Consider the following 16,251-nt stretch of genomic DNA (forward strand, 5'->3'; position numbering starts at 1 on the left):
CATCTCGGGTATTTATTTATTACAACGCACTCTCTGTGGAAGTATATAAATTCCCGACGATCCAGTGTTTTAACTGCTGCCGTTTCGGACACTCAAAACCCATATGTCGTTCCCCTCCACGTTGTTTTCATTGCGGAGAAGACCACCCCTTTGATCTTTGCCAAAAATCATCGAATGATCCACGTTGCATTAACTGCAAGGGAAATCATACAGCAGTTAGTGTGGCCTGTCCAGAATTGACTAGACAAAGGAATATTAAACAATCAATGGCTTCAGACAACATTTCATATTTCCAGGCATCAAAATTATTCCCACCTGCAATAAAATCGTTTGCAGAGGTAACATCTACCTCAATTCCTAGCAATCTATCTTACTCTAAATCTCCTCCATCATCTTCTCACAGGGAAACAATTTTTATACCACTAAAACCAAAACCAAAATTTATTGCTTCTATTGATAAAAATCAACATAATGATATTTTGTTTAACCCAAATGGGAATTATAAATCTCAGACACTCAACGGGAGTGCTTTAAATAGTTTCCAATCTTCCACTAATTTAGGGAAAGTGGTGAATGAAAATTCTGCTTTCATTCAGACTTTAATTACCCTCTTAATTTCTATTCTTTCAAACAACAATAATATACCGTCCAACGCTGCCGATTGCATTAAATCATTATTATCCTGTCTTCCTAATGTCTCCGAAACTGAACAGAATTCTTCAGTGGAATATCAGAAGTCTAATCTGTAATAAATTTGAACTTGTAAAATTACTCGATGAACATGAAATTTCAGTTGCCGCTATTTCTGAAACGTGGTTTAAACCCTCGTATCTATTTAAGATTTCTGGATATAATTGTCTTAGACATGATAGACTGGATGGTAAAGGTGGCGCTGCCTTAATCATCCATGACTCTATCCCTTTCAAACCAATCATGTTTCATACTCTCTCTAACAATTTTCAGATAGTAGCAGCTGTTGTATGTGATATTACAATACTATCAATATATGTCCCTCCCTCCACTATTTTTGATGAAAACGAATGGTCATCATTTATGTCTCAGATCCGTCCCCCGTATATGTTACTGGGCGACTTTAACGCTCATTCTACCTCTTGGGGTAGTGAATTAACGAATCGTTCGGGCCGTAATCTTTTAGATTTTATTGATTCCCATAATTTATGTATTTTAAACGACGGATCTCCAACCCGATTCACCCCCCCTCAACAAAGGAAAAGTGTTGTTGATTTATCTCTCTGTTCATCTTCGGTGATTCGTAAATGTTCTTGGAACATACTTAAAGACCCCCTTTCCAGTGATCATTTCCCTATTATAATCCTCTTTCACTATCTAACCACCTCGCATTCCTTTACAATTAACAATAATTTTAAATTTAAAACGAAAGATGCGAACTGGAGATTTTTTTCTTCTGTATTAGACTCTCTTGTTCACTCTGTAAAATCTTCTCTTGGGAACATCAGAACACAATGTGAATTATTTCCTAGTATAGTTATAAAAGCAGCAGAAAAATCCATTCCAAAGCGTAAAGTTAACATTAAAACTAAACATTCGACTCCGTGGTGGGACGAAGAATGCACTCGTGCTGTTAACTCTAGAAAAGAAGCAGTTTCCATTTACCGCAAATGCATGTCTTTTGAAAATTTCTTATCAGTGAAACGCGTCCAATCAGAAACTAAACGTATTTTGAAAAATAAAAAGCGGTCTGGATGGCGAAAATTTTGTGAAAACTTGTCTCCTGAAACTCCCCAGTCATCTGTTTGGACTAATTTAAAAAAATTCGGTTCGTCATATGCTCCGGAGCGTACCAAACATATTCCGGAGGAAATTATTATGGGTTTTGCTGATAAGATTGCCCCTCCTTCAGTTGCCAGATGTGAAGAAATGCCCTCTTTTATTTCATATCCATCTCACTCTAACTGGCTAGACTCTCCTTTCTTAGTTAGTGAACTAAAACGAGTAATCAAATCTCTTTCTGACTCTTCTCCGGGTCCTGATGGAATATTATATAGCTTCTTTAAAGCATTCTCCGACATGTCGGTTGAATATTTCTTATCCTTAATTAATAACATGTTTGAAACAGGATTTATTCCGGATGTCTGGAAAGTTCAAAAAATCCTCCCGGTTTTAAAACCAGGGAAAAATCCGTCCGAAGTCTCATCCTATCGTCCTATTGCTCTTTCGTCGTGTTTAATTAAAGTAGTGGAACATGTGATAAAGAACAGATTAGAATGGTTTGTTGAAAATCACAGTATTATCCCTCCTAATCAATACGGCTTTCGTAAAAAGAAATCTACTATGGATAATTTAAGTTTGTTAACAACAGATATCCGTATTTCTCAATCCCTTAACTCTTGTACATTGGCCACATTTCTAGATCTTTCTTCAGCTTACGACGATGTATTAATTGATGTTTTGAAGGAAAAATTAATTAAAATAAAAATCCCCATAAAATTAGTTCAATTTATTATCAACTTGCTAACAGACAGAACCATTATTATCCACTCTTCCTCAAACATATTGAAGCGCAAACTTTGGAAAGGGCTACCCCAGGGGTCTGTAATCAGTCCATTATTATTTAATATTTATATAAGTGATTTAGACATTGTAATCCCTTCGTCTATTAAGCGACTTTATTTTGCGGACGATTTTCTCATATATTTATTTCACAAAAATTTATCGCATGCTGCGAAGGAATTAAATTTGGCCTTACATAATATTAAAGTTTGGATGTTGACAAATGGAATGAATTTAGCTACCTCTAAAACCAAGGTAGTGGCTTTTACTCGCAAAAGAAAACTGCCTAACTTTACAGTCTCTTTTGATAATTTCCCCCTTCAAATCGTTAAGCAAATAAAATTTCTTGGCCTGCTTTTGGACCATAAGCTTTCCTGGCTCCCGCATATTCAGAACGTTTCTGCTAAGTGTGAAAAGGGGCTTAATATGATGCGAGCTGTTTCCAGAGTATGGTGGGGATCCCATCCTACTACTCTTAAACTAATGTATAATTCCCTCGTTCGAAGTCACTTGGATTATGGCACATTTCTTTTCGACCCACTTCCTAAATATCTGGATAAAAAACTTGAAAGAATCCAATCAAAAGGGCTTAGAATGATTATTGGGGCAATGAAATCTTCTCCAATTAATGCTCTTCAGATAGAATGTGTAGATCCTCCCTTATTTTTGAGAAGACAATACCTCGCGGATAGATATATCTTCAAAGCGTTATCTTTATCGCGTCACCCATTGGAACAGAGTCTCGATCGTTTGTTCAGTATTTTAAATAGCAGAAGGAGGGTAATAGATAGAGATCGATTCCCTCTCTTATTAAAAAGTTTTCTATCATTTAGACATCTGTCTTCTTACCTTCAAAATCTACAAGATGATCCAATCCTTCCTATTTACAGTACCCCGTTTAATGCTATTAATTTTATCCCAAACGTAATAATTTCTGACTTCCGGACGAACATTTTATCATCAGCTAATAACTTTCAAAATGTTGAAGAACATTTTAAAAACTTTATATTTTCAAAGTTTCCTGGATTTTCCCTCATATACACAGATGGTTCCAAATCCGACCACAAAGAATGTGGCGCATCGGTATATATTCCTGAATTCAATGTTAATCTGTCTTATAAATTGCCTAAAGAAATTTCCATATTTACTGCAGAATGCTTCGCAATTGAACAAGCTTTAATTCAAATCCAACTCCTCAATATTCGTCGAGCCTTGGTGTGTACTGACTCTCTAAGTGCAGTATTAAAAATTTCCTCTAATATCGTTCGATGTCCAGAAGACTATGTTATTTGTAATATTAAAAAAATCCTCGATTCTTTAAATGAATCTATGTTTGAGACAATACTGGTTTGGGTGCCTGGCCATCTAGGAATTGAGGGTAACGAGAAAGCTGATTCTCTCGCTAAACTTGGAACTGTATCTGGTTCTATTCCTTTAGATTTTAAAATTCCTGTCTCTGACGTCTTCTCTATTCTTAAATCCAACATGTCTCGTTCCTGGGAAGAAAATTGGACAGTCACGAAAACTCAAACTGGATTTTTCTATGCTGGAATACAAAATCATATTCCAAGTAAACCCTGGTTCCACGGCAAAAAAAAGTCCAAAAGATTTATTTCCTGTATCTCGAGAATGAGAATTGGCCACTGCTCTATTGCAACTCATTTGTTTAAAATTCGGGTGCTCGAAAGTTCATTATGCCAGTGTGGTGTGGAGGATGAGACTCTTGACCATGTCTTCTTTAATTGTAAAAACCATTCTTCTTTCAAAGGCATGTATCGATTGCTTATTAAAATCACCCACCAGTCTCCCCTTAGTATTCCATATTTGCTGTCTCTCAACAACTCTCGCGTATATTCTATTCTTTATAAGTTTATAGATTTGAATGACTTTAATATATGATATGTCCAGTCCCCTTATAGATAATTCACATCAGTTTAACCATATATCTTAACCCAATCGGCACAAAGCACTCTCTTTAGGGTGAATTGCCTAATACAAAAAAAAAAAAAAAAAAACAAATATAGATATAATATGTGGTAAATTTAGCACTAACAAAGCCTTTCCTACATAAATAAAGTTGGTTGTTGGTGAACAAATATAATAAGCAGTAATTGTTGATTGAGGTACTAGTACAAATTGAATTATTTGGCGTGTTGGATTAAGCCAACATAACTCAGTGGTCCAGAGCACCTGACCGGACATCAGAAGGTACGGGTTCAATTCCCGTTGGCGGCATTTATTTTTACCCGAGAGATATTTTCCGTTTGTATTGATATTTCAGGCGACTAATTATTGCTTATAATTATTTGATCTTCAGTGATGAAATAAATAACATCTTAAAAAAACCATAATGTTGACCTTAAAAGAAGGATATCAGGGGAAAATCATTAATGAAACATAACGACAAACAGCAGTTTATTGTAGAAAAGTTTAAATTAGACTTCTAGAAGTAATTATTATTAAGTGCCCATTTCACAGTTCCTTTAAGTAGAATTTGTCCTTATTTGTATTTCATCCCCATGCAATCGATGCCAACGCACAACATGGCCGCAATATTGCGAAATACATTGATTACTATTGCGGATTGAACGCCCAGTCGGAAAACTCGGACTATTTCAAACCAGTTAATCAATTCAGTTCATTAATTCAGTTAAGTAATCGCACCGGTAAATGCACGAAACTAAACGAAAATAATACATTCCATCACTCGTTTATGAAATGCAACAACAAGTGTGGAAACATAATGATTTTAATCTATTATTTAACCCCCTCTTTACCCAATTTTCACCGATTTATAACAAGTTTCTCGTAAACTCTTTAAGTTTTTAAGTTCCAAAAAAATATATACGTTAATTATATTAAATTCACTCGATAGAAAAAAAACGCAAATTAAACTCCAAAAATTATTAAAAACACTCTTTGTTCTGTTATTCAATATGTTATAGGGTTCCATGATAACTCAACACAGTGACAATTCAACACACTTTTAAAAAGTGATATAAAGTCATTAGAAACGATGAAAAAAAATTCAACCTAACCTAACCTAACCTACTTAAACCAGTTAATAAAGTTTATGTTTCATCACTTTCCATGACTTTATATAACTTTTTAAAAATGTGATGAATTATCATTTTGATGAGTTATCCGGTCACCATGTTATAGGCATGAAAAAAAATCACAGTGTATCTTTAAATGCAACTAAAGCATTTGTCGAAAGAGTTTTGTTATATTTGAAACGAGTCGTGTTTGATTAAATATTTTTACCATTTTCGCTTAATTTTTATCGTTTTTTAATATTAGTGCGTCCCTCTAACATTCGTATTTACTTATCTCCCTTTCAAACCATCTTTGAAGGCTTACTACGTGGCATTAATTGATTGGACCATTTTGAGAATTTAATGTATTTGTGTTTTGCACATACAAATAGTAATTGTAGTTCTCTTTAACAATAATTATTATGTTGAAATTGCTATTTGAAGAGTAATGAGATGATAAAAACGGATTATAGGTGTGTTGACATAAATATATAAATATTATTTGTGACGGTGATACGTAGATAAATGACGTAAATTTTGTTTGAAAAATAAAACTCTGACGTATTTATATTACTATACCAACTATAATTAACCGATCAATAGCCTTTTCTATCCACCCCTCTTAGGGGGAATTTCACAATGCTCTTGATAACTTATCCATGGAATAACGTATAGTGATAAAGAACACAAAAATACTGGCTAAGATAACTTCACTAGTACATATTGAATTATTTGGCGTGTTGGAAATGAGCCGACGTAGCTCAGTGGTTCAGAGCACCTGACCGGACATCGGAAGGTGCGGGTTCAATTCCCGTCAGCGGAATTCGAGAGATATTTTCAATTTGTATGGATATTTCAGGCGAACAAATAATGATTATAATAATTTGTTATCCTTTATAGTATGCAAAAAAACCCTTCTCTTATAAACATTAGTTTATCGTTAAAAAGAATGGTGAACGACGTTAGCGACACTTTTGTGAGCGCGGTTTCATACTAATAAATTATCTAAGCCAATCCTCTTTGATTGTATTTTTTATAATTTTGGGGATTTCAGGCTTAACAAGACGGGTTTGTTTTGAAATATTTGTTTTTAAGTGGCATTTGGAAGCGTGTTCCCTTATGGACTGAATCAAAAGATATTACTTAAAAAATAAAACTTACACTTCGTAAATCTTCGGCAAATCCGGAAAGGGATGTATAACCCTTAACTGGTTGTAGCCCAGACCCAACCAGTGCAGCGATGCAACGTCCGGCGAAAGTCGGAAGTCCTGCAGGAGGTTATTTTGCAGGAAAAGCCACTCTAGGGAGGAGAGGCCTCGCAGTTGTTCCTCTACGACTCTTTCCAGAAGGTTATCCTGGAGATATCTGTGTACAAAAAATGGTTTAGTTAACAATGAGATAAAAATGTTTTTTTTAATCAAATGTAAGCAACACGTGGTATGACCATAAATAATAGAAACAGAAGGAGACATGACATGGAAGCGTGTCGAATGTTTCCGAACTACTACCTTTGTAATCAAATAAAACAATTTATTATTTTAAAACTACGATTTTTTATTAATTTATCCACCGACCTGTTTCATTTTACTCAAACATCATTGAGCTAAACGAAACCGGTTGGTCAATAAATTAATAAGAATTCGTGATTTTTAACCAAAATATTTTATTTTATTTTATTAAATACGTCAAACCACACGGTGATTGTTTTCTAGAATAATACTACATATTTTTTCAAAACAATAAGAAACATTTTAGATAAAGAAAAACCAATAAAATTTTGGCTAATCTCATCTAAAATATGGTCTTAAAGGATGTGGAAATTCATGCTATTGGACTATAAAACCACATGGAGAAAAATGAGTTTTGCTAATTTATTTGGAATTTTTCTAATTATTCGTAATGCGGTTAAAAACGGGATTTCCCAGACTATGTTTTAAATGACCCGAATTGATTTTTTAATATAACTATTTCTGTAACAATTATATTCAAAAGATATTTTAATTTACGCCTTCATAAATTAGGATAATTTTTCACATACAAACTCGAGTCGATTCACAAGATCCGCATTACAACATACATTCTACATTCCAACAATATACTGAACCTACAACTAAAACAATTTCTTTTGGAAAAAGAAAAATGCAATATTTTTTCTGTAAACTTATTAAATATCCTAAAAAAAACATTAAAAAACCGAATTCAATATAAGTATTATTTTCAACTTTTGAAAAAAAAAATTGCACCGACTTTCAAAGCGGCGTAGAAATAAAGGTTGGGAGACGCTGTTCGTAGAGCAGCTGGTATACATGCCTATAACTTTTGTATTTTATTTAATAATATTGTTAATTATTACAACTTATTTGGCATGGGTAGGACAAATTAGTTAGTTAACCCACAAAATGAGTTAAGTAAGTTGAACCAATTAATCTTAATTCACTTATTTACGAACATATTCGTAAGTTTTCGACGAGTTTATTCCAAGAAACGTAGAAGACACATGAAAATTAACAAATATTACCATTTTAGATTTTAATATAAAATATGGTTTGATGAAAAAAACAGAACACTGAATAAAAATGGAAAAATAACAAAGACCTTTATTTAAAGTTTTTATTCTAGATTAAAGAAAATAAAAATGTCACTTATTTAACTAGAAATAATTAAAGTAAATACATTTTAAATTACATTTCACTACAACTACATTACATAACAATATTATTCACTTTCAGTGTTTTCTTGATTGAGCATAAAAGTGAACAATTTTCTTCTTTTTCATTTTTAATTTTGTCTTGAGGGCAATTATTATATATGTTGCCTCCCTCGTAACCAATGGATTGCTTGCCAAAGTGAGTATGTATGGTGTTTAAATGTATGTTATCGTGTTGCCGTGTAAAGTGTGTGTGTGTACTTTGGACGTTTTAATAAGTTCTGTATTTTTATGTATAAGTTTGTTATTGATTTTGTAAATAATGAGATATGTATTATATTCATATAATTTTAACAAATTTAACAACTTACCTACCCTAATCTAGACTAAAGTATCCCAACCTAACCTAACCTAAGCTTACCTAGGTAAACGTAGCATAAACTATTCTCTTATAATCTTCTGTTTTGTCACTATTTTTAGTCACAAAATTGTAAGATTTTTTTAGATAATTTCGTGATCTTTATTTATTTATTATTTTTAACATGATGCCCCGAATTTGAAGTTTTTAATGAGATTAGTAATTATGAGGCATATTGAAAATAAATTCTACATTATTTCAAATCATTTTGTTTTGTTGTTGTTTAAAAAAAAAAAAAGTGAATTTTATTTTTTATAATGTGTGCAATGACGTATTGCCACTAAAACATACATAAAACGATTTCATCTGGTAATATTACATTTATAAAATGTTTCCTTGGATGGTTGAATAAAATGTAAAAATCTGCGAAATAAAAGAGTAGAGGAAATAAATAAATATACCGATAAAACCAAATAGAATACGGGATTGACTAACAATACCTTAGATAGCAATTTTGAAGGGATATACATAAATACATTAGTTACAAACATAAAAGAAATAATATAAGTGGTTTCTTTAACAGAATATTTGTTTGAGAGATATGTTAGTAAGGAGTTTAATAAATGTTAATACAATTTATTTAAGGCTCTGTATAGGAAGATATGTTAATACGAATAATAGAGGGAGCGCGCTAATATTAATATTATAACATGAATATAAATAATAAACAAGACGTACTTAAAATAGAGTTAAAACCTTGAATCCGAGTTAAGTAGTATTTAAAAAAACAACGTGATTTTTTTCAAATAATTACTTTTCAACTCAGAGATAATCTTAAAATTATATTCAATAATATTATTATTCAATTTAAAAACAAATGTTTAAGTTCTGCTGTGTGATTATTATTATTAAGCTTGACAGCTGTTTCGCCATCTGAAGGCATTATCGAACTGTGGTAAAGCCACTTACAGATGATATATATTATTTCCACACACCAAATTCATATTATTTTATTTTTTGGAATAACTTAATGAGTAAAACCTCAAATTGTAAAATTTAATTATTGAAGACAATATTAGCGATTCCTAAACGAATATTTGAAACAGAAAAATCAGAAGGGCAAGGCAAGGGTCCTGAGTTCGAGTCCTAGATGTGATCGTATCTTTTTCTGATTTTATTCTATTTATTTTACTTTCTTGCAGATAAAATCAATAGATGTCGCACAATAAAATAAAAATAAGATATATTTATCTAAGACACTGTCTAGATTGGATTTAGTTCGAGCCAATAAAAATGAGTAATAATAATAATAATGTGCGGTGAGTAAAATTAAGGCAATGTCGGTAGTTCTTATTCAAAATATGATACAGTTAAATATGACCGAAGGAGATAGGGTCCCATTAGCTCAGTTAGAGTAGGTAGGTAGAGCGGTGCCCCGGCAAGGCAAGGGTCTTGGGGTCGAGTCTTAGATGTGACCGTATATTTTTCTGTTTCAAATATTTGTTTGGGAATCGCTAATTTTGTCTTCAATAATTGATATTATATTAATGAGCTTTATTTTCCTACTATGCCACTATTGGTTTCCGTATTATTATTAAAGTTTCCCCCAATTATTGTGTTGCTTAAATTGACTATAGGTGAATAAACTATTTGATTACAAATTTACACTTAACATTACGGTCTTAAAATTTTATTTTATTTATAAACGACCGTGCATGTGAAAACCTTACTAACATAAACATAAAATAGAAACTGGCATAAAATAGTTTACGAAATGATACATAAGATATATACATCGTTTATCCAGTCAAAGAGGCAGGTTTATCTGTTATCTAAACTTCAAATAACAATAATTTCCAATCTCATTTCAGTATTTTTCCAATGTATTTTAAATGTTCCATATTTTTCTTCATTTTGAAGATGTAATACAAATTAATACCATTTTAGAAACAAGATAAAATTAATTTTTTGAATTTTGTAATTGCAATATACGGTCATATTTAAAAAGTGCAATATTTTAATATCAAATATGAAAAAAATTTAAACAAAAAAAACCACAAACATTTTTGATCATAACGTCAAATTTTTTTACAGAATTTAAAATTCAAAATACGCACTCTTATAATTAAAAGAATTTGCAAAAAAATTGTCCATTTATCTGGTTCATTCAACTAAAAGTTATTCAAAATTATATTAACAATTCCCAGAGGAAAACTAAAAAAATTGGCATTTTGGATTAATTTTGGCACAGTATGAACGTTGATTTTTAAAAGTTGTATTTACATAAATACGAAGAAGGCATTTATATTATTAAAAATATTACTTCTATGGAAGTTTAAACATTAAAAGTCAATGTAAGTTTTTAGATTTTCACGGCTAAAAGCATTTTTGTTGTTTGTTTTTGGGGTGTTATGCCGTGTTGCGCTAACTCCTTCTTTAGCCGACGTTTCGGACAGCGTTGCAGTGTCCATCATCAGGGCAGATCCGGTAGATCCGAAGATGTGTGATCTACCGGATCTGCCCTGATGATGGACACTGCAACGCTGTCCGAAACGTCGGCTAAAGAAGGAGTTAGCGCAACACGGCATAACACCCCAAAAACAAACAACAAAAATTAAAAGTCAATAATTGAAAAGTAATATTTACGAAAAAACTTTTCCGGTAACATGACACTATGTTCACAATGTGACAATATTAATGGATTAAAACTGACGATAAATGATACAAATAGTTGTATATATATTGAATTATACTAATACGATAATGAATTGGTCATTAGAATAGAAATTATTAACGAAAACATGCTTTAAATCACATGTTACAAATCTGCACAGTGTCATTTTCCCGTGAAAAAATGCGAATGGCGCATAAGGCGCATGCGTGATTCTGCTATGTTATAGTAAAGACATTCTTTATTAGTAATTATTCGAATTAGAAATTGTACAGTATTTGTACAATGTGTGCAAAACACCGAATAACGACTGTGAAGTAGTTTATTTATTAGTAACGCTGTAAGTGATCAAAGGAGGATGTTATATATCGGTGGATATTCAAAACATGAGGTCAAAAAAATATTATTTCGTAATTGGCAACTTCTCACAATAAACACCGATATTAGATGTCAATGTGATTTTTCGGTAAAGGTCTGCGAAATGGAAACTGTATAATGAAGATTTATTACATATAATGAATAAATCCTATCAGTCACAATATTATCCATCACGGGACAGTTCCCATTTCACGACTCAGAAGGGTGGCAAATTTTTCATGACAGTCGAATACGTCCATAAAGTAAGTTTATATTGCCTTCGCTATCAAACTCCCATACAAGTCAGTTTAAAAATAATAAAAATACCTAAATCGCACCATAACAACGGTGTCTGGTTTTCTGATATTGAGCCAGACAGAAAAAAACTCCATACAAAGGGGGTGGCAGAATTATTGCAACATGTGTGGACTTAAGTGAAATTAGAAAACCGATTTCTAGTCTCATATTTTGTAATTTGTTTGCAGCATAAAAAAATTGAATTTTCGAATACTTTTAGTTGTTGGAAACAGATGTTTTTTTTATAGAATTAAACTCTGTAAAGGCTCGGACGCACGGAGCGATTTCGCCGCTGCTATTTGAATAGTTTCAACGAAATCGCTTCGTCTGACAAGGTATTCGCCGCGATTAAATACTCGATTAGAGCATGTTCAATTCTTGTCGCGAAAAACACGCGTTTTTTTTCAATATTTCTTTTATTAGTAACAAATAGCTTATATAAAACAAATATCTATACAGTATGTTAGTTAAAGTTAAGCCAGAACACAGAAAAATAGTTACTTATGCTCAAGATGCTTAGAAATAGGAGTCTTAATGTTTCTAATTAGTATGTGATACAAAACGGAATATAGGATACGGATGGGAGGGTGACCGGATAAATCATCACAATGATAATGAAAGTGATGAAACAAAAACTTTATTAACTGGGTTAAGTAGGTTAGGTTAGGTTAGGTTAGGTTAGGTTAGGTTAAAAAAATATATCATCGTTTCTAATGACTTTATATCACTTTTTAAAAGTGTGTTGAATTGTCACTGTGTTGAGTTATCATATGGGAGATGCTCCCGATACATTCTATACCTACGTATTTGGTAATAAAATGTACATAAAAATCAACATACAAGCATTTATTTAGAGTTTTCATAGAATAGCCTTTTTGAAAATAAACAGAAAGATGCTTACAGTTTTTTCAGCTTTGTGAGATTTTGAAATGTTCCGCCCGGGATGACTGTGAGAGAGTTTCCAAGAAGATTGCTGAAACAAATATAATTATATTACATAATGTTCTTTGTTACAGTATTAGGAGCTTGTTTAACGATAAACCAGACAGAGGTACAGTATCTGGCCTTAAATCCAGAGGTCCAACTATAAAAACAACAAATAGTTTAAGCAAAATAAATTACATAAATAATAATACACAATGTTCTCGTACAGTATGTCAAGAAACTTGAAATGTCAACCAAATTAAGCTTTTTTTCATTACTAACATTAACACCGACTAACATTTACATATTTTAAAACAAATAATGCTAAATGCTCCGACACACTGGTCCCACGTACGCAATGCACGCCACGTAATAAGACATCACACACAACGCGCACGATAAGTTTTTATTTATTAATTTATTAACGCCCTTTTTATGGAATTTTATGAATGAACATTAAATATTATATATTAATACATAACATATCTATTATGAACTAAACTGCCTCAGTAACAATATTCTGTATTTGTTAAGTGATAAATTAAAGATGTCCACTGACTCAGTATAATTTTTTACCTTCCATACATATTCTGGGCAATGAGGAATACATATGGAAGTTAGTCCCAAAATTTCTGCATTAAATAAACCCCGCCTTTTTGGTGGAATACAAAAGCTTATCAAAGAAAGCAATTCTGGTCTATCAAATGCATCATTTAATATTTTATATAGAAATACAAAGTCAATGAAAATCCTTCTGTCAGACAATTTAAGCATATTAATTTAATTTAAAAGAGTATTGTAGTTCAAAAAAATTAATGGAATACCCTTTTTATAAATTTAGAAAACTTAAGAATTTATTTTGTATTCTTTCAATAGCTTGTACATGAATATTGTAATGTCGGTTCTAGACGGGAGAATTGTACTCAAGTTGACTTCTAACTTCTAACAAAAACAAAATACAACATTTTAATATACTTAATATTGTTGAAAATTCTAGTTATAAATCCCAATATTTATAAGCCTCTGTTAAATAGTTCCTTTATGTGGTTAAGATTTGATTGAAAAGTGATGCCTAAGTCTTTGATTTGTGTTAATGTAGGGGATGTTACCGCAAGCGCAGCATAATTGCGGTTTTTGACGCAGTTTTTTATAAATTTCCATATTTTTTATAAGAAAATAATATTATGTTTTGAACAGATAATTTATTCTTCTAAACAATGAGAAAACAAAACGCTTTAAAATGTTTAAAACAATTGCGTAAAAAAATATTTACAGAACCTCTAAAAATAGCTTTAAGTTCGATTATATCCTTTAATTCTAAATGCAGAAGAATTTTAAATAAATACATTATCACCACGTCAATGTCGTCTAAACGATGAGAAAATAAAATTATTTTGAAAAGCATTAAAACAACGCTTAAATAAATAAAAACAGTTTTTTAATACTAAGATATTGTTCCTTGTATCACCGCATTATATAAATCACAACGCAAGTTATTAATCTTCAGTAACCGAGGTGAGTTCGACGTGAGAGCACGTTTCATTTTACAAAAAATAAATACGTAAATGTGTAGGCACATGAGAAAAGAGATCACACTAAAGGCTAGTCGTTATGTTATTATGTATCATTTCTAGCCCAAGTTGACTTTTTACTATAAATCTCGTTTTATGCAACACTTCGCCAGCTGGCTGACTACCAGCGGCACAGAATATTAGAGAGTGCCCCTTCACTAGAATCGTATTCCTAGTTTTATTTATTCACGCCCTACTGTGCTTTTACATAAATTTCTAATTATACAGTTATATTAGTTGTAACAATAATTTATCTAATAAATTATGGTAAAAAAAATGAGTTTTTTATTAAGGAGTGGTATTCTCTTATATTTCAATAATTCAAGTGTTTGTGAAGAGTTCGTTTCATTACTGATACGGAATCCCCAAATAAATAGACAACATTCTCAAATTTATAACCCAGATTATGCCGTCGATTTATAGGTGTGGTAGTTAGTTTGAAAAAAAACACAGGTTACAAACTTTTTTGGATTAACTAGGCAAGATCAAAATGGAGTTAGTGGATAACACTGTCACTAATAAAATCGCTTTTGATTAACACGATAGTTAAACTTTTTTGATATGTTTCGACATCACGGATTTTTTTAAACGTATCAAATGATTAGTTTGACAGAGCGCGTCGTTACTTCTAACATGTAGGTACGTTCATCATCTACAAATAAATACAAAAACCGACCTATATAATCCTTAAATCTTATTTCCAGGGGTTACTAATTGTTTAGAATGGGCAACAAAGAAAAGAAGAACAGGTATTCGCTAGTAAGCAGGGTGAAAAAAATCAAGAGGCAGAATAAAGAACACAGAAAAAAGGTGCAATTAATGCTTGCTTCTAGACTTAGCGACATACCATCTCACCTATATTACAACAGGTAATTTATACACTCGTCTAATGCAAAAAATTAATTGAAAAGTGAATGAACATAATTTTTCTAATATTGTTTTTATTTCATCAGGAAAATACTGAAAATATCAATAATTCGATGTCGGTAGAACCGATGTCACCTGAGAAAAATTCTGAAAAAGTAATAACTGTTTTAAACATATAATTTTTTTCTGAACGTATTGAAGTCGTAAAAAGAATTTCAAATATTATTTTCTATTGTCGTAAATAAAGTAAAAGTTTTATTTACACAGGAAAAGGAGAAACCCGTTATTCTGGAAGGAAGAAGAATAGTAGATATACATTTTTTTAAAATCAATTAAACAAAATTTCGCAGCACAACTCTCTTTATGAGTGTACATTATCTAACTTGGAGATAGTTGAAGAAAAGCAATCAGGATTTAATTCAGTATTGACATTTATTTGTAATAAGTGCACGAACAAATTTAGTATTTTTACCTGCGAAGACGTGAAAGATTATATGAATGTTACTGATTCAATGGTTTCTGGAATTATAAGTATTGGATCTGGCTATTCTAACCTAAAAGAACTAACGGCAGTAGCAGGGATCCCTTGTATGAGTAACAGACAGTACAGCAAATCACATGAAAGGGCGTGTGAATGGTGGGACCGTACTAAGGTTAAGACGATGGCAGAAGCCGCCAAAGAGGAGGCTACTTTAGCCCAAATTGCCGGTGATGTTAACAGGGGTGGGGATAATAAACCAAAATCACGATTGGTATTTCCAGGTGCAGGGCCAATTACACATTAGTAAGAAAAGTCATTGCATTTTTGCCGTTTGGACTGGCTCACACTTCCCTCTAAAAGTTGAGCGTATACTTCGAGATGACAAGTTCTGGGAAGAAAAAATGCAAAAAATGAAAAAAGCAAAATTGGAATTGAATTGGAATGGAATTGAATTGGAATATTCAGTTTAAAGTTAATAAATCTTAAAAATATGTGCTGTACTCTTTCTATA

The 16,251-nt window shown here is 31.8% G+C and overlaps 1 protein-coding gene across 1 annotated transcript in view; it reads right to left on the bottom strand.

Annotated features, from left to right (window-relative positions):
• Lgr3 (Leucine-rich repeat-containing G protein-coupled receptor 3) overlaps positions 1-16,251 on the bottom strand; it is a 340,705-nt gene that overhangs the window by 41,129 nt on the left and 283,325 nt on the right. Inside the window, exons 5-6 of the mRNA XM_089640598.1 lie at positions 12,799-12,870; positions 6,729-6,932 (exon numbers count right to left, since the gene is read on the bottom strand). Of these exons, the coding sequence (XP_089496724.1) occupies positions 6,729-6,932; positions 12,799-12,870 (276 nt within the window). The remainder of the gene's footprint in view (positions 1-6,728; positions 6,933-12,798; positions 12,871-16,251) is intronic.

Source organism: Hesperophylax consimilis, chromosome 15 (genome assembly GCF_061612785.1).
Source record: "Hesperophylax consimilis isolate HC1 chromosome 15, BYU_Hcon_1.0, whole genome shotgun sequence".
In the NCBI taxonomy this organism is placed as follows: Eukaryota; Metazoa; Arthropoda; class Insecta; order Trichoptera; family Limnephilidae; genus Hesperophylax; species Hesperophylax consimilis.